This window comes from Coturnix japonica, unplaced genomic scaffold, assembly GCF_054131305.1.
Source record: "Coturnix japonica strain WE unplaced genomic scaffold, WE-NBRP24 Scf041, whole genome shotgun sequence".
Taxonomy (NCBI): Eukaryota; Metazoa; Chordata; class Aves; order Galliformes; family Phasianidae; genus Coturnix; species Coturnix japonica.
In genome coordinates this window covers 3,882,097-3,900,981 of record NW_028188944.1, presented here as the reverse complement: position 1 = coordinate 3,900,981, position 18,885 = coordinate 3,882,097, and the positions used below count along the sequence as shown (strand labels likewise).

At 47.1% G+C, this 18,885-nt stretch overlaps 1 protein-coding gene across 1 annotated transcript; it reads left to right on the top strand.

Moving 5' to 3' along the window:
* The first annotated feature begins 853 nt into the window (after positions 1-853).
* Positions 854-10,345, top strand: LOC146752838 (olfactory receptor 14I1-like). The gene is made up of 2 exons (XM_085531295.1): positions 854-1,328; positions 10,299-10,345. Exons 1-2 carry the CDS (start codon positions 854-856, stop codon positions 10,343-10,345), a joined length of 522 nt encoding a protein of 173 aa, XP_085387421.1.
* The last annotated feature ends 8,540 nt before the right edge of the window (positions 10,346-18,885 follow it).

Genomic DNA, 18,885 nt, shown 5'->3' with positions numbered 1-18,885 from the left:
GGCTGTGTGTCCCAGCACGGCTGCAGGCTGTGCAGCCGGGGCTGCAGGCGGGTGCCCAGGGCTGTCCTGCAGAGCAGGGTCCCTGCTGTGCCCCAGGGGCTGTGTGCCGGGTATGGGACTCTGCCGCCTGCCAGGCTCAGCACTCAGCCTGCCTGGGGAGCTGCCCAGGGCGCTGCGGGGAGACGTGTGGGGGGAAGGAGCCCCTGGCAGGGCTTGTGCTGCCACAGCTGCTGCCTGGGGCAGGGGGATCACAGCTCCACTGCACAACAGTATGTTTCTGAGGGTACTTTGCAAGGGCAGAGCCAATGCAGCGGGTTTCAATTTCCTGTTCTGGGGGAATGCAGAAAGGATTGGAGGCAGAAATGTAAAAGGGGCTGTCACAGCTCTGAGAATTTTTCTTCAATCAATTGCTTGTTTTGAGAACAGTCACACATGATGTGCTCTCAGTATCCCATTTCCTGAAGGATGGGACCAATTGAAAATATCCCTATTTTCAGTAGACATGAATAATTAACCTGCAAGCAGGCAGCTTTTTAGAATTTACACTGAATGGCACAGAGGCTGTTTTGGGGCTCTAAGAGCAGTTGGGTTAAAGATATGAGACATGAAGCACATGAAAATATCCAGGGAGGAGGAATAAGAAAAGAAGAGGAAAGTTAGAGCTCCATATACTGCTTCTGCTTAAGAAATGCTGAACAACATGAAATTAAATGCAAGTAATGGTGCTAAATGTACACTGTTGTAGGAGAATGAAAACATTTCATAGTATAGCAGGAGGAGTGTCTCTCAGAATGGTTTGGACTTGTCATTATCTTCTGCACTCTGAACAGAACTCCAATCCCAGGAACAGCAGATGCCCAACAGCAGCTCCATCAGCGAGTTCCTCCTGCTGCCGATGGCAGACATGCGGCAGCTGCAGCTCCTGCACTTCTGGCTCTTCCTGGGCATCTACCTGGCTGCTCTCCTGGGCAACGGCCTCATCAGCACAGCCGTAGCCTGCGACCGCCGCCTGCACACCCCCATGTACTTCTTCCTCCTCAACCTGGCCCTCCTTGACCTGGGCTGCATCTCCATCACTCTCCCCAAAGCCATGGCCAACACCCTCTGGGACACCAGGGCCATCTCCTACACAGGATGTGCTGCACAGCTCTTCTTTCTCCTCTTCATGTCAGCAGAGTTGTCCCTTCTCACCATCATGTCCTATGACCGCTACGTTGCCATCTGCAAGCCCCTGCACTATGGGACCTTGATGGACAGCGGAGCTTGTGCCACCATGGCAGCAGCTGCCTGGGGCACTGGGGTTCACTATTCCCTGCTGCACACTGCCAGTACGTTTTCACTGCCTCTCTGCCAAGGCAATGTTGTCAACCAGTTTTTCTGTGAAATCCCCCAGATCCTCAAGCTCTCCTGCTCAGAATCCTACCTCAGGGAAGTTGTGTTTCTCTTTTTTGGTTCCAGTTTAGCCTTTGGCTGCTTTGTTTTCATAGTGGTGTCCTATGTGCAGATCTTCCTGGCTGTGCTGAGGATGCCCTCTGAGCAGGGACGGCACAAAGCCTTCTCCACGTGCCTCCCTCACCTGGCTGTGTTCTCCATGTTTCTCAGCACAGGCTTTTTTGCCTACCTGAAACCCCGCTCCATTTCCTCCCCACTCCTGGATCTGACAGTGGCACTTCTGTACGCAGTGGTTCCTCCAACCCTGAACCCTGTTATCTACAGCATGAGGAACAGGGAGATCAAGCACGCTTTCAGGAAGGTGTTGCAACACACACTATTTCAACTTCCATAAAATGCACAACTTCCTCATAGGATTCCCAGTGGTGGTTCTTCATGTTTTATGTATCTTTGGTTGTTTGATTATGTGAGATATAGGAATGTGCAAAAGAAAATAATGTTATTGAACTTATAAATAAAAACGAATTTAAATTCTTTCCTACCTAATTTCATTTTGTCACTTTAGGAGCTGATGTAAACATGTAACCAGATTCCCTGAATACGTTATAGGATACCTAAAAAGGTTTCAAAAAAGACATTTGCTTTGCTATTCTGTCTTCCTACTTTGTCTGGATTTGGGGAGGTGCAGCCACAGACAGCAGCTCAACATTTTCATTCTGATCTCTTTACACTGCCACAGTGCTCTCAGGTCTTCTGTGTCTCACAACAGTCCTGTTGTCTCTACAGCAGCACTCCGGGACAGCAGTCAGTAGCCAGCAATATGAACGACTGCATCAGTGCTGGTCTCCTTGCTGTCACTGCCATAACAAGAGGGCCCCTTCGGAGCAGGTCCAGAGAACTGGAGGCCTCTTCCAAATCTGGTTTAAGGAATATATCTCAGGAGCTGCTCCCTGAGAAGACTTCAAGATATTCTGGTGCATTTCACTGATTGGCAGGGATAGTTTCAGAAGTCCCAAGGAGATCTGTAAGGGACTCAAGGCAGTGCTGAGGATTAGAATCTGTGGTTTAAGGTCAAGATAAAAAGAAAACGATTATAAATATGATAAATGCATATATACATATATATATAGTATATTTTCACATATATACAATATAGGCAGTGGCTAACATGTTCATGTACTAATACATATACATATGATACATAGATGATAATTGTTTATATGCATATCTGTTTGCAAGTCTAGGACCTGTTGCAGGGGTTTTAACAGCCTCAAGGTTCACTGTAGGAACTGGAGAGGCTGTTTTCCTACTGCAGGAGTTGGAGCAACTGCAGAGCCCATTGCCAGAGCTGAAATCACCGTAGGACCTGTGACTGAAGTTGGAGCAGCCACTGTGCTCATTGGAGGGGTTGGAGTGACCACAGGGCTGTACCTCCTGGCACAGTGCACCTCCCTTGGGAAGCATTTGTTTCATTTTCTTATAGCAATACTTGGAACAGCTACAGGACCTGTAGCAGGAGTGACTGCAGAGCTCATTATGAGGGGATGAGTGACAGCGGGATCTGTCCAGAGCATGGAGCAAACGCAGGACATGTGGTAAAACCTTGGAGCTGCTGCAGGGTCTGTGCCAAGAGTTGCAGAGGCTGCAGCACTGTCAGCATTTCCAGCTCTCTGGATCTGGCACACTGCAGTCATGTGTGTTTCTTGGGGGTTACCAGGGCCACAGCAGAACTGCCCCCAATATTCTACCAGTTTCTCAGGATCCTGCAGTTGCTCAGAGATGAAGTTCCAAAGCCCTGGGGGTGCCCACCACTCCAGGCAGCTGCCCAGACCATCCCACACCCCCTGCCATGCAGAGCCTTCTCACCTTGGGGTAGATCTCTCACTGATATTCCTGAATAATGTTTAACCTCAGTCACAGAATCATAGAATCACCAAGGTTGGAAAAGGCCTAAAAGTTCATCCAGTCCAACCATTCATAGGTCATTATCCATATAGGCTATTACCTATAGCTCCCACTTAACTATGTCCCTCAACACAATATCCAGTCACTCCTTGAATACCCCTGGCTCCCAGAGAAGACAACGTAAAATGTGTAATTCCTAATCATATCAACAATATTACTTTCAAAACCCAATAATGACCACAGAGCTGAATGTGCACAAAACTTCACTTTGTCAGCTGCCAATTTTATCATGATACAAAACGAGGTCAAACAGCATAGCAAAATAAATACCCTAATCCAGCATCCCAAGTTGACAAATGATGCAGCAGGGAAAACAAGCAGCAAGCAAGGAGCTGTGCAATGCAGCTTCATGAGAAGACTCATCAGTCTCCACAAATAGGGAAACTCTCAGCATCATGGCCTGCAGTTCTCCAGCTCCCACAAAGCCCTGTGTTATCTCGCTCTGGACAGATGTGCTGTTATCTCAACCCTTGGAGCCTCTCATCGGGCACCCGAATGACGGTGGTTGTTGAATCCAGCATGTGGCTCAGCAGCACACAGTGCTTTGTGCACTGCCCAATTCTCAGTGGCATGGGGAAGAGAATTGGGGAAAAAAAGTACAACGTGTGGGTTGTAACAAAGCAGTTTTCTAAGAGATATAAAAGGAGAGGAGTAATAGTTATCACTGTATATCTGTTGATATGGAATCGTATGTAACAACTGATGCACAAGCACTTGCTCATCACCACCAGACTGATGCTCAGCTGGGCCCTGGGCAGTGAAAAGACTGAGATGAACTGCCACTGCTTTCAATACAATTTCTGCTTGCTGTCAGGTGCTACAAAACATCCCTTTGGCCACTTCCAGTCAGCTGTGCGCAGTCTGTTCCTTCCCAGCTCCTTGAGCACTCCACTGACCATGGCCTTGGCTCAGTAGAACACTGCTTAGCAGCAGCTGTAAACATCAGAGTGTTATCAACATTGTTTTTCTCTTAGAACCAAAACACTGCACCATAGCAGGCAGTCTGAAGAAAACAATTCCATCCCAGCTGTAACTCAGATACCTGCTTGTCCCCCTCCTCTTGTTCTTCCTGATCAGGAAGCAAGGAACAGAATCTGCTGCTCTCCACTTTGAGAACTTTCCATCAGTTCTCAGCTGGCTCCTCTGCCATCCTCAGGCAGAGCTCAGTGCACTCTCACAGAGAGCAGCAGCCTTTCTTCATCTTCACTGCCTAATCATAATGAAGAGCCTGTACCTGAACAGGTCAAAGTCCGCCCTCTAGAAGTTCAGGATAGTAGTTTTGCTAATCACCCTTCTGACATCTCCAAGAATAGAGAATTCTACCATTTCATGGCCACTCTGCCCAAGACAGTCCTCAGCCTTCTCAACTCCTACCAGTCCTTCACTGTTAGTGAAGAGCAGGTCTAGCAAGGAACCACCCCTGGTAGGCCTTCATACCAACTGAGTAAGGAAGCTGTCTTCTATACAATCTAGAAACCTCTTGGACTGATTCCTCTGCTCTTTATTATATTCCCAGCATATATCAGGGAAGTTGAAGTCTCCCAAGAGAATGCGTGCTGGCGATCGTGCGACTTCAGTAAGCTGCTCATAGAATGCCTCACCCATCAATTCACCTTGATTAGGCAGTCTATAAGAGACTTTTAGCAAGATGTCACACCTACAGGTCTTTCCCCTGGTCATTACAAACATGCACGCATCTTGATGGTTCTGAAGCCCAAGCTCTTCAACATCAAAACTCTCTTTAATATAAAGGGCCACACCACCACCCTTCCTTCCTCCTCTATCCCTTCTGAAGAGCTTGTAACCATCCATCACAGCACTCCAGTCATGGCAGTGGTCCCACCATGGGTCAGTAATAGCAACTAGGTCATGGTTTGTCAGATGCACAGTTGCTTCCAGCTCCTCCTGCTTGTTGACCAAGCTGTGTGCGTTGGTGTAGACACTTCAGCTGAGGCATCTGCCTCTCTCCCAACTCAAGCAGCATTCCCCTAGGCTCATCTCTGGTGAGCCTTGTTTTGTCCCCTCCCCCATCGTAGCTAGTTTAAAGCTCTTTCGATAAGCCCTGCTACCTTCTGTGTGAGGATTCATTTTCCCCTTTGAGACAGTTGGGTTCCATTCATGGATAACAGACCATGGGCCAAGTAAACTGCCCTGTGATCAAAGAACCCAAAGTTTCTGGATCAGTACCAACCTCTGAGACAATTGTTCATTGCTTTGCTTTCCACGCCTGCTCCGTGTCCCTCACTGCCCCTGAAGGTACAGAACAAAAAATCACTTGATCTCCCACTTTGTGAACTAAATGGCCTAAATTCCTGAAATCTCTTTTCATAGTTTGTAGACTTCTCTAAGAAATTTAATCACTGCCCACCTAAACTATGAGTAGTGGAAAAAAATCAGTGGACCTAACCAGCATGGGGAGTTTCCTCATTATGTCCCTGACCTGAAGCCAAGAAGGCAGCAGACTTCCTGACAACTCGGGTCCAGTCTGCAAATGGGGCCCTCTATTCCTCTGAGAAGGGAGTCACCCACCACGGCCACCCTTCTTTCTTTCATGGCAGAGGAAGTCACAAGGCTTGGTAGTGACTGCCTTGCATTAGGTTCCCTCCTAGGCAGATCCTCCATTGCCTCCCCATTCTTATCTCCTTCAGATTTCAGAGTGTCAAACCTGTTGCTTAGAGGGAGCAGGGGTCAAGGGCTAGGCAGGCATGGGGGGGCTCCTGTGACGTTGAGTTGGAACTCTCTTCCAACCCTCCTCATCAGTCAGGTCTGTCTGACTGTGACAGGGCAGGGAGTCAACCACTTTTCTGGGGGTATCTGCCTGTCAGCCTTCCCTCGGTGATGCCAGCAAATCACTCCACCAGCCCATCTCTAGATCACACACCCTGATGGTAAATTGTGAGTAAAACCTTGAGTAAAGTGAGAGTTCACCTAGAGAAAAGTATGAGTAGAAACCTGGATTGACGTGAGGGTAAACCCAGAGTAAACCCATGATCCCATCCATCATCATGCTCAGCCTCTAAGGGGAACATTTTCCAGTGTTGCTTTGTAAAAAAATAGGTTCCTCACATCGAACCTATGTCTCCCCTTTTTATTTCAAATCCATTTCCATTTGTCCTGTTATCAACAGACCATCCCATCCTTATTCTAGCGTTAGGCATCTCATCCTCAGATGGAAACCCTGGGGCTGAATTGGGATCAGTTTTTCAAAGAACCACGGGGGCTGCAAGTTCACCTAGCTGAGTTCAGATGTGCACAGTGAGGTGTCTGTGTGTGAGTCCCTCATCTGAATCATTGGTTTTTATTCCACAGGGACTGCACTGCTCGTACACAGACTCTCAGTGATGCCCAAGATGCCTTGGGTGACCCTAGTTTTGTGCTAGTGCTTGTAAACTGTGACGGAAAATCTATGAGATAGACGCCTCCTTCTGGAGCATCAGCTGAGGGCCAGAAGGGAGGTATTCTTGGCCATCCTAAATACCACTGCAGCCCCGTGCTTAGGGCACCCATTGTGTCTTTTGCACCTGACCCCATGGAGTACGTAGTGATATTCAGCTTACCGAAAGGATGAGCTCAGAACAGAAGAGGCAGATTTTCCTCTCTGCTCCATCTGTGGCATAGTCTGGATTTCAAGGCATTGCAAAGCTATGGCACATCTATGTTCTTGCACTGATGACACTTTAGCATGCTCTGGGCTCGCATTTCAATGGCATCTAATAAATCTAGGGTCATACCTGTTGACAGGAAGCTGGCAAATGTTGTCACATTGTAAGGAAGAGCAAGAAAGATGACACGGGCAACTATGGACCTGTCAGTCTCACTACAGTGCTTGGTAAAATTATGGAGAAAATGATGGTGGGAGTTATGGAAAAACAACTGAAGGACAGGTCACAGACAACACAAGATACAGAGGGGAAGGTCCTATTTAATTTCAGGTCTTTTTATGACACCTTTATCCATTGAGCTGAACAAGGGAAGGCAGTTGATGTAATCCTTGAGGATTTCAGTAGAGCTTTTGATACTATTTCTCCAGCACCCTTCTGGACAGAAATTCCTGCATACAGCTAGACAGAAACAGAACGTGGTGTGTTGTAATACAAGAAGAATTTTACAGAGCAGCAGCCATGGATTGAGATAAGGAGTTCACAGAGCAGCAGCTGCGGAGCAGGATAAACAGCATGAGAACAAAGGACATCTCTAGGAAAAGAATGAATGGCTCGTGGCTTTGAAGGGGGGTTATAGGGTTGTTATTGCAGTAGCTTTCCTCCAATTAGCGTGTGTGATTTTTGGACACCCTTGCCTGTCTCCTTTAAAATCATGGCTTTTCGGGCAATAAATTGATGCAGCTATATGTAACTATATTGGTGTTTCTCTGTTTGTCCCAGCACGCTGACATTTTGCCTTTCAGGTTCACCAGCAGTGGTGGGTGAGCAGTTGGCCAGTAGTTCTGTCCCAAAGGATTATAGTCAGTGGATTCCATCGGGCTGGTAGATGGTCACTGTCAGAGTTTCCCAGGGTTCCATTTTAGGGCCACTTTCCTTTCGTGTTTATGCAGATGACTTGCATGCAGGACTAGAAGATGTTCTGAGCAAGTTTGCTGATGAGACCAGATGAGGAGGTGCTGTTGCCTCCACTGAGGGTGGAGAGGACTTGCAGAGAAATGTGGACAAGTCAGAGAAGTGGGTACCAGTTGGTACTAAGCACCAAGTGCATAAAGCATAACAAGAACAAATGCCTGATTGTGCACCTGGGTATGGGCAACACTGGACATAAACACTGTCTGTATATTGGACACATGAGAGACGTCTGACTGAAAAGCATTGGGGGTCCTGCTCAACATAAAATTTTAAGTGAGTCAGCAGTGTGCCCAGCCAGCCAAGAAGGCCAACAGTCCCCTAAAGTGCATCAAGCAATTTATTGCCAGCTGGGTGGGAGAAAGGTTTGTCCCTGTCTGCTCTGCATTGCTACTGCCTCACCTGGAGCACTGGGTGCACTTTTGGGCAATGCAGAACATAAAGGACATCAAACTCTGGGAGAATGTGCAAAGGAGGGCACTGGAACTGAGAGATGTGAAGTTCAGAGTTTCACAGGGATTGACTGCTTGTTCGGACTGGGCCCTTCTCACACCCCACATCCTGTGATGATACACAGGGCAGATGTGGGATATGAACTTTAACAGCATCCTTGCACCACATGCAAATGCTTTTCCCAGTGCTTCAGTGTTCCACCACCCATTGCTTTCAACATAGTTTTCAACACCCCATTGTATCTTTTAATTTTACCAGAAGCTGGTGCATGGTAGGGGATATGATAAATCCACTCAATGCCGTGAACTTTGGCCCAAGTATTTATTAAGGGAATTTTTGAAATGTGTCCCATTATGAGACTCAGTTCTTTCTGAGGTGTCATGTCTCTATAGGACTTGTTTCTAACAACCCAATATTGTGTTTCTGGCAGTAGCATGGGGTACTGCATATGTTTCAAGCCACCCAGTGGTTGCTTCTACCATGGTAAGCACAAAACGCTTATCATTATGAGATCCTGGCAAGGTGACATCATTCACCTGTCACTCCTCCCCATATTTATACTTTTGCCTTGGCCTTCCCCCCAGAGAGGCTTCATATTCTTGGCTTGTTTAATTATGGCACATGATTCACAGTCATGAATAACCAGTGCAATAGCATCCATAGTTAAGTCCACCCCTCAGTCTCTAGCCCAGTTATATGTTATGTCCATTCCTTGATGGCCTGAGGTCTCATGGAACCATCAAGCTTGAAATAATTCACTCTTGTTCTGCCAGTCCAAGTCTATCTGAGCCACCTCAATTCTCACAGCTCGATCTACCTGATGGTTGTTTTGTTGTTCTGCAATAGCCCGACTCTTGGGCAAGTGTGCATCCACGTGACACACCTTTACAATCATATCTTTTTTTTGAGCAGTTATGTTTTTCTACAGTTCAGCAGCCCAAATAGGTTTACACCTCCGTTGCCAGTTATTTTGTTCCCACTGCTGTAACAACCCCCATAAGGCATTTGCCACCATCCATGAGTCAGTATAAAGGTAAAGCATTGGCCACCTCTCCCGTTCAGCCACATCTAAGGTCAGCTGGACAGCTTTTACCTCTGCAAACTGACTTGATTCTCCTTTACCTTCAGTGGCCTCTGCGACCTGTCGTGTGGGGCTCCAAACAGCAGCTTTCCATCTCTGATGCTTCCGTACAATATGAAATGATCCATCAGTGAAAAGAGCATATTTCTTTTCATTTTCTGGTAGTTCGATGTATGGTGGGGCCGCTTTAGCACATGACACCTCTTCTCCTGGTGATGTTCCAAACTTTTTATCTTCAGGCCAGTTCATGATCACTTCTAAAATTCCTGGACGATTGAGGTTCCCCATCCGCGCTTGTTGTCTAATCAGTGCAATCCACTTGCTCCAGGTGGCATTGGTAGCATGATGGGTGGAGGGAACCTGTCCTTTGAACATCCGGTTCATCATTGACAGTCGAGGTGCCAGAAAGAGCTGCATTTCAGTACCAGCTACTTCGGAAGCAGCCCGAGCCCCCTCATACGTGGCTAAGATCTCCTTCTCAGTTGGAGTGTAGCACTCTTCAGACCCCTTGTACGTTCAGCTCCAAAATCCCAGGGGTCAGCCTTGGGTCCCTCCTGAGGCTCTTTGCCACAAACTCCAAGTGGGACCTTTCTCTCCAGCAGCAGCATAGAGGATGTTCTTTACATCCTGTCCAGTCCGAACTGGCCCCAGGTCCACGGCACAGGCTATCTCCTGTTTAATCTGTTCAAAAGCCTGCTGCTGCTCTGGGCCCTATGCAAAATCATTCTTCTTCTGCATCACCTGATAAAGGGGGCTTACAATGAGGCTGTAGTTTGGAATGTGCAACCTCCAAAAGCCCACTGCACCCAGGAAAGATTGTGTCTCTTTCTTGCTAGTTGGTGGAGACATGGCAATGACTTTGTCGATCACTGTTGGGATGTGATGACATCCATCCTGCCACTTTATACCTAAGAACTGAATTTCCTGGGCAGGCCCTTTTACTTTGCTTCACTTAATAGCAAAACTGGCTCATAGAAGAATTTGAATTATTTGCTCTCCAGCACAGCAGCACTCAGTGGGGGTGTGACCTCATTCAGGCCACGGTAGTCTACTGTCAGCCTCCATTCTCCACTGGCTTTACACACTGGCCATATGGAGCTGTTAAAAGGTGAGTGAGTTTTACTGATCACTCCCTGATTCTCCAACTGGCGAATCAAATCATGAATGGGGAGCAAGGAATCCCTGTTGGTGCGATACTGCCGTCTGTTCACTGTCTTTGTAGCAGTCTGTACCTGCTGCTCTTTTATTTTTACTCGTAGCAGCCTCACAACAGACGGGTCCTCTGACAGGCCAGGTAGAACAGACAGCTGCTTAATGTTGTCCATATCTACAGCAGCGATTCCAAAGGCCCAGTGATACCCCCTAGTATCCTTGAAATGCCCTCTTCTGAGGTAATCAATACCAAGTATGAACGGAAACCCTGGGCCACTCACATAGGATGTTTTTTCCAGTCTTTACCAGTGAGGCTTATTTCAGCCTCCAGCACAGTCAATTCTTGAGAGATATCCAGAAATATGGATTGATTCTGTCCCTTCATGACTGGAGGGCATTAGGGTGCACTGTGCACCGGTATCCACCAGTGCCTTATATTTCTGTGGTTCTGATGTGCCAGGCCATTGAATCCACACAGTCCAATAAACTCTATTATCCCTTCCACTCCCTTGACTGAGGGCAGGGCCCCTCTATTGGTTACCTGTGATAACTGGAGCAGCTGTACTGGTGGTTGGACTGTTTTGTAGTTCCATCACCCGTGCTCATAGTACAGGAGTAGGCTGGTCATGCCACTTCCTCATGTCTTCTCTGTGGTCACGTAGGTAACGCCACAAGGAAACACGCAGTGCAATTTACTGTTGTTCCTTGCTTGATCTGGAAAGCGCTTGTGTCTAATAGCTGAGATTTTTAATGATACACATGAAGGCTTTATGATCGTTAATTTCTTTACGATCTCTCGCCTTCAACTGAAGCAGCAACTAGGCCAATTACCAAGTGACACCAAGGAGATGAAGTGGCAAAATGGCGATTTATTGAAACAGACACATCCTTATATAACCTACGCCTTTTTGTCTACACCCACTGTATTACACTAAGATTCTTCCAGAATATGGGGAAGGGCCTGTCACATCACAACAAGCTACCATCCCAGCTGTCCCAACAGTGAAGCAACCAGGTAACAAGAGATTCATTCTGGTGCCGTGTGAACTCCTTTCTTACGCCTTCGATTTCAGTCATCTTCAGGGGTCGACAAACAGTAATAGAGATTTCCTCCTCATCACTCTCTTCTTCATGCCACTTTTCCTTTTGCCTATCTCGGTGCTGATCCAGACCTGTCACCTGGATCTTCTGTTGCCTCCTCCTCTACTTCTTTTTTCCGTTCTAGACATGAGGACATCCATTTCCATTTCTTGCCTTCCACAGAGGCAACTGATATTGTTACTGGTGCCTCCTGTGACTGATCAAAATTGACTTGGGGATTTCCCTTTTTGGCTTGAACCTCAGCTCGGAAACTCTCTCTTTTCGGAACAGTGTTCTATAGAGCACGGTAAGCACAAGCCAAGCCCCAAATAAGTCGTACCCCCTTAGATCTATCTAGGCTGCACCATCCCTGACTCAAATACTGGCTTAGTTTCTCGGGATCCCACAGGTGTTCAAGAGTCAAATCCCATGACATTGCGGGCCCCCATGTGTTGGCGAACCTGAAGGCAAAAGTCAGCGTTCTAGGACAAACAACCACACACCAATATAGTTAAATATAGCTGTGTCCATCTATTGCCTGAAAAGCCATACTTTTATAGCAAACAAACAAGGGTGTTCAAAAATCACACGCACTAATTGGAAGAAAGCTTCTGCAATAAGAACCCTAAAACCCCGCTTCAAATCCACGAGCCTTTCACTCTTTTGCTAGAGGTGTCCTTGGTTCTCATGCTGTTTATCCTGCTCCGCAGCTGCTGCTCTGTAAAGTGCTTATCTTGATCCATGGCTGCTGCTCTGTAAAATTCTTCTTGTATTACAACAGAATGGCAGTTCCCTGGGGTCTCCAGCACCCTCCAGCCAGCTGGCAAATGCTGCTGAGGACCTTGATTCTCAGCTCTGTACTGTAGCAAATGGGGTACAGATTCTGCATGACGGATGGGCAAGGAAGAAGAGAAAAGGCTGCTGCCATCCATGAGAGGGCACTGAGCTCTGCCTGGAGATGGCAGAGGAGCCAGCTGAGAACTGATGGAAAGGGCTCAGAGAGGAGAGCGGCAGATTCTGTTCCTTGCTTCCTGATCAGGAAGAACAAGAAGAGGGGACAGGCAGGAATCTGAGTTACAGCTGGGATGGAATTGTTTTCTTCAGACTGCCTGCTATGGTGCAGTGTTTTGGTTCTTGGAGAAAACCATTGATAACACTCTGATGTTTACAGCTGCTGCTAAGCAGTGTTGTACGGAGCCAAGGCCATGGTCAGTAAAGGGCACATGGAGCTGGGAGGGAACAGAGTGAGGACAGCTGACTGATAGTGGCCAAAGGGACGTTCTCTATCAGCTGACAGCAAGCAGAAATTGTATTGAAAGGGGTGGGAGTTCATCTCAGTCTCTTCACTGCTCAGGGTCCAGCTGAGCATCAGTCTGGTGGTGCTGAGCAAGTGCTTGTGCATCAGTTGTTACATACGATTCCATATCAATGGATATATAGTGATAATATATCACTATATATATATACTTGTGTGCCCTGGTGGCGCAGTGGTTAAAGACGCCGCCTTGCAACACTGGGGCCCGGAGTTCGAATCCCGCCTGTGGCGTAAGTGGTAGAAGTGCCGCTCTGCTACACAGAGGCTCGAATTCCGGGGGCTGGACTCAATGATCTCTAAGGTCCCTTCCAACCCGCACGAAACTATGAAACTATGAAACTATGAAACTATTACTCCTGTCCTTTTATCTCTCTTAGTAAACTGCTTTGTTACAACCCAGAAGTTGTATTTTTTTTCCCAGTTCTCATCCCCATCCCACTGGGAATTGGGCAGCGCACAAAGCACTGTGTGCTGCTGAGCCATATGTTGGGTTCAACAACCACTGTCATTTCGGTGCCTGATGTGAGACTCCAAGGGTAGAGATAACAGCACAACTGTCTAGAGTGAGATAACTCAGGGCTTTGTGGGAGTTGGAAAAGTGCAGGCCATGATGCTGATTGATTTCCTATTTGTGGAGCTTGTTGAGTCTTCTCATGAAGCTTCACTGCACAGCTCCTTACTTGGTGCTTGGGTGCTGGATTAGGGTATTTATTTTGGTATGCTGTTTGACCTCAGTTTGTACCATGTTAAAATTGTCATGGTTTAATAATTTTGTAATTTTTGCTATCAGTATTCCACATCATAACATCATATTAAGCATGAATAATTTTACTGAATCTGCAACTTACAGAAGAAGACTACATCTCCCAGGGAACAACACGATAGGTCACGGGACCTGGACACTATATTAACTCTGCCGCAGAACAGACTGACGTCTTTCGAGTTCTGGCGTTCAGGGGAGTGTGTGGGAGCATTCAGCCGTTCGCCTAGATTTACAGTAGGCCTTTCGGTTACGGGACTCATTCTCTCTCCTATTTTGCTTGATTCGTTAGCTCAATTTTCAATTTTCAATTATATTGTATTCTATTGTGTTATCCTGTATTTCGATATAGTATTTAGTAAATAAGCGTGCCTCCTTAGATCGTTGCCACTGTTTTCTTTTCCTAATTAACTTTTTCCTTTCGGCCTAGGGCCCCTCCGGGGCCCACGGCCCCCTGTCACAGACGCAGGTGGATTTTTAGTTCAAACTGTGACAGATTTTGGTGGAGAATGCGGGCAATGTGAGTTGCTGTTTTTCTGTGTTTTCTTCTGTTGCTCTTTTAGCTTTTAACAGAGCTACGAGTTTTTTTCCCTGTTAAGGAGGTATCTCGTGTTTGCGGTTCTGCACCTGCGAACTTGACCTTGAAAGTCCAGGCGGACTGCCAATACTCCGGTATATTTTATAAACACTGCTGAGCTTTGTTTTCTTTTACTTTTTTTCTCTCTATTGGAGGAAAAAAAAAAAAATGTTTTCTCTACTAAATTTGTTTTGCCAGGGACTGTGTGCCATTGGTTCCTTTTTTGAGACGCTCCGAACATATTGGGTCATGTTTAAGCTGGCCACTTTTTCTTATGGAGCTATACAATTGTATAATGGATTGAAAGCATGGTTAGCAATGCTCACTTCGTATCTGTATACAGCTCCAGAGGGAGCAACTAATGCAACTAATTATACAGAAATGGTGATTTTTAAGCATGCTCCTCTTTCTTTCTATGAATCCTTTATGCAGTTTTTGAATGATCAGTGGGCCGCACTCTTAATCTCCCTGATCTTACTGTTGATTATTGTAATAATCTCACTCAGTATCTGGATTTATAACATCCGGAGGAAGTCTTCCCTAGAACCAGAGAATACTGAGTGGCAGGGAGTGTGGAGAGGCTTTGAAGAGATTCTCAAACGACAGACATCTTCAGTGTTATGGAGCTTCACTCCTGAACACTTGAAGAATCCTGAGAGTTTGATTGCATATTTGAGGCAGGAATGTTGTGGCTCAGGCAGATCTCAGGAGGCACAAATGATTTTGGGCCTAGCTAATGCTTATCGGGCCTTATTCAATACCATTCCTGAGAGGGAAGTTTTTGAAGCTGAGAGAGAGTCTCAGGGCCGAGAAGGAGAGTCTTAGAGCTGAGGCAGAAAAACTTTGGACTGAGAAGGTAGAAAGAGAAAAAGCTTTTGAAGCTGAGAGAAAAGATCTCCTGTACCAACGAGACTCAATCTGGTACGAGAAGGAGAGTCTTAGAGCTGACGCAGAAAAACTTTGGGATGAGAAGGTAGAGAGAGAAAAAGCTTTTGAAGCTGAGAGAAAAGATCTCCTGTACCAACGAGACTCAATCTGGTACGAGAAAGAGAATCTTAGAGCTGACGCAGAAAAACTTTGGGATGAGAAAAGCTCCCTGCAATCCCAACTCAACACTCTCCAGTCCGAGCACAGCGCCCTCCGGTCCGAGAACGACACTCTCCAGTCCGAGCACAGCACCCTCCGGTCCGAGCATGACACTCTCCAGTCCGAGCACAGCACCCTCCGGTCCGAGAACGACACTCTCCAGTCCGAGCACAGCACCCTCCGGTCCGAGCATGACACTCTCCAGTCCGAGCACAGCACCCTCCGGTCCGAGCATGACACTCTCCAGTCCGAGCACAGCGCCCTCCGGTCCGAGTACAACACTCTCCAGACTGAGCGCGATGCCCTCCGGACCGAGCACAATGCCCTCCAGACCGAGCACAACACTCTCCAGTCCAAGTATGACGCCGTCCAGTCTGAGTGCGGTACCCTCCAGGCTAAGCATGATGCCTTCCAATCCAACTGCAACACCCTCCAGTCCGAGCACAACACTCTTCAGTCTGTGCATAATGCCCTCCGGTCCGAGCATAACGCTCTTCAGACTGAGCACAATGCCCTCCGAACCGAGCTCAACACTCTCCAGACTGAGCACACTGCCCTCCAGGCCGAGCATAACGTCCTCCGGTTCGGGTACAACACTCTCCAGTCCAACTACAACAGCCTCCAGACTGAGCTTGGTGCCGTCCAGTTTGAGCGGAACTCTCTCCGAGACCAGCTATGTGCCCTCCAGGGTAAGTTGAATGTATTTAACCAACTACCAGGGGCACATGTAGTCCAATTTGGCCAGCCACTGGGGGCACATGTAGTTCAATTTGACCAGCCACCGGGGGCACATGTAGTTCAATTGGACCAACCATCGGGGACACCAGATACAATGTTGGTTGCCCCTGTAAGAGGGCGAAAGACAAAACAAGTTTCAACTCAGTTAGAGAAAATGCAGAAGGAGTTAGAAGAGCGGAGGGAGTTAGGAGAGCAGGACTCAGGAGACTCAGGGGACTCGGGAGAGCAGGGGAAGTCAGAAGACTAGAAGAAGTTGGAGGAGCAGAGGATGTTAGAGGGGTATAAGAAGATGATAGAGGAGCAGAAGATGATAGAGGAGCAGAAGAAGTTAGAGGAGCAGAGAAAGTTAGGAGAGAGGAAAAAGAAGGAGGGTTACCTGGAGGAAATAACACAAGCATCAGGGTCAGGGTCAGAGTCAGAAGAGGAGCCAAAAGCTACTTTTTCTTTACGAGAATTTCTCAAGTCCAAACGTATAGATGGGGCAGCCTCATCAACACAGTTGCCACCATCAACACCTGGAACTCTTGATAGAGCAAAAGGTGAGCAAGGTATTACGACCATTATTGATCGATCTTTTAAACTGAGTGAAATTCGAGATCTAAGAAAGGATTACACACGTCAGCCAAAAGAAAATATGGTCACTTGGTTACTTCGCTGCTGGGACAATGGCGCCAACAGTGCGTGGCTCGATGGCAGTGAAGCTCGCCAACTGGGTAGCATTTCCAGGGACCCACGTGTGGACAGAGGTATTGGCACATGCCAAAATCGGTCCTACACCCTCTGGAAGCGGATGTTGATAGCGGTAAGAGATAGATTCCCCTTTAAACGGGACTTGGAGCCTGAGAGAAAGAAATGGACTGATATTGAGAAAGGTATCCAATTTTTGTAAGAAAATGCTCTGGTGGAAATGCTATACAGCCGCGAGTTCAATCGTAACGATCCAGACCAATTACATGATCCTGAAGCAGTCCGCGTTCCACGACAAATGTGGCGTGACTTTACAAAAGCAGCTCCAGAAAAGCATGCCAGTGCACTTGCATTAGTATATGGTAAAGGGGACAGGAAACCCTTTGTGAATGAACTAATTGGCAGACTTCAGAAACTTGAATTATTTATAAGCGCCACAGAAGTTAATCTGTATACTTCAGCCATTGTCAAAATTGTGGAAAGGTTAAACAAAGTGGAGGGAACACAAAATGATATTATTGACAAATTGGCTAATGTGCCTGATGTAGATGAATCCACGGTGGTACAAGATGATGGAAACCAGGATTTCCACAATCGCCTATTGAGGAAGCTAAACAACATGAGTTCCTCTCGACCTGTATCATCAAAAATCTCAACCATTAAAAAGAGACGTCCTCGTATTCAAGCAAATGACGATGATAAGTCACCTCGAATCAACAATGAGACTACACGTCTTGCCTTGTTGCTTTTCCTCTATAGTCATGGGGAGGACATGAAGAAGTGGTGTAATTCATCCACTTCTGCACTTCAGGCACGAGTGAAAGAATTACAAGGTGAAACAACTACCAAGGTGAACTCTTCCAAGAAGGGGAGAGTTCCCTGTGCTGCAAGTCAACGAGGTAAACAAAAGAGGGGCCCTGCCCCCAGCCAGGGGGGGAAAGGGACAACAGAGTATACTGGACTGTGTGGATTAAGTGGCCTGGCACATCTCAACCACAGAAATATAAAGCCTTGGGGGACACTGGTGCACAATGCACCCTAATGTCCTCAAGTCACCAAGGGACACAACCAATATATATCCATGGAGTGACTGGGGGTTCCCAAGAATTGACTATGTTGGAGGCCGAAATAAGCCTCACTGGTAAAAACTGGCGAAGGCACCCTATTGTGACTGGTCCAGAGGCTCCATGTATACTGGGAATCGATTACCTTAGGATGGGATATTTCAAGGATACCAAGGGGTATCGATGGGCCTTTGGGATAGCTGCTGTTAACACAAACGGTGTTAAGCAGCTGTCAACTTTACCTGGTCTGTCAGATGATCCTTCTGCTGTGGGGTTGCTCCAGGTAAAAGACCAAGAGGTACCAATTGCCACCAAAGTGGTTAACAGACGGCAGTACCGCACCAATAGGGACTCATTGCTCCCCATTCACAAGCTAATTCGCCAATTAGAAAATCAGGGAGTGATTAGCAAAACGCACTCGCCTTTTAACAGCCCCATATGGCCAGTGCGTAAAACCAGTGGGGAATGGAGGCTGATGGTAGATTACCGTGGCCTGAATGAAGTTACACCTCCATTAAGTGCTACTGTACCAGACATGCTAGAACTCCAGTATGAACTGGAGTCAAAAGAAGCTAGGTGGTATGCCACCATTGACATTGCTAATGCCTTCTTTTCCATCCCATTGGCTGCAAAATGTAGGCCACAGTTTGCTTTTACCTGGAGAGGTATTCAGTATACCTGGAACCGTTTACCCCAGGGGTGGAAGCACAGCCCAACAATTTGCCATGGATTGATCCAAGCTGTTTTGGAACAGGGTAATGCTCCTGAGCACTTGCAGTATATTGATGACATTGTGGTGTGGGGCCATACAGCAGCAGAGGTTTCCAAGAAAGGGAAACAGATAATCCAAATTCTTTTGAAAGCTGGTTTTGCCATTAAGCGCAGCAAGGTGAAGGGGCCTGCCCAGGAAATCCAGTTCTTAGGCATAAAATGGCAAGATGGACGTCGTCACATCCCAGCAGAT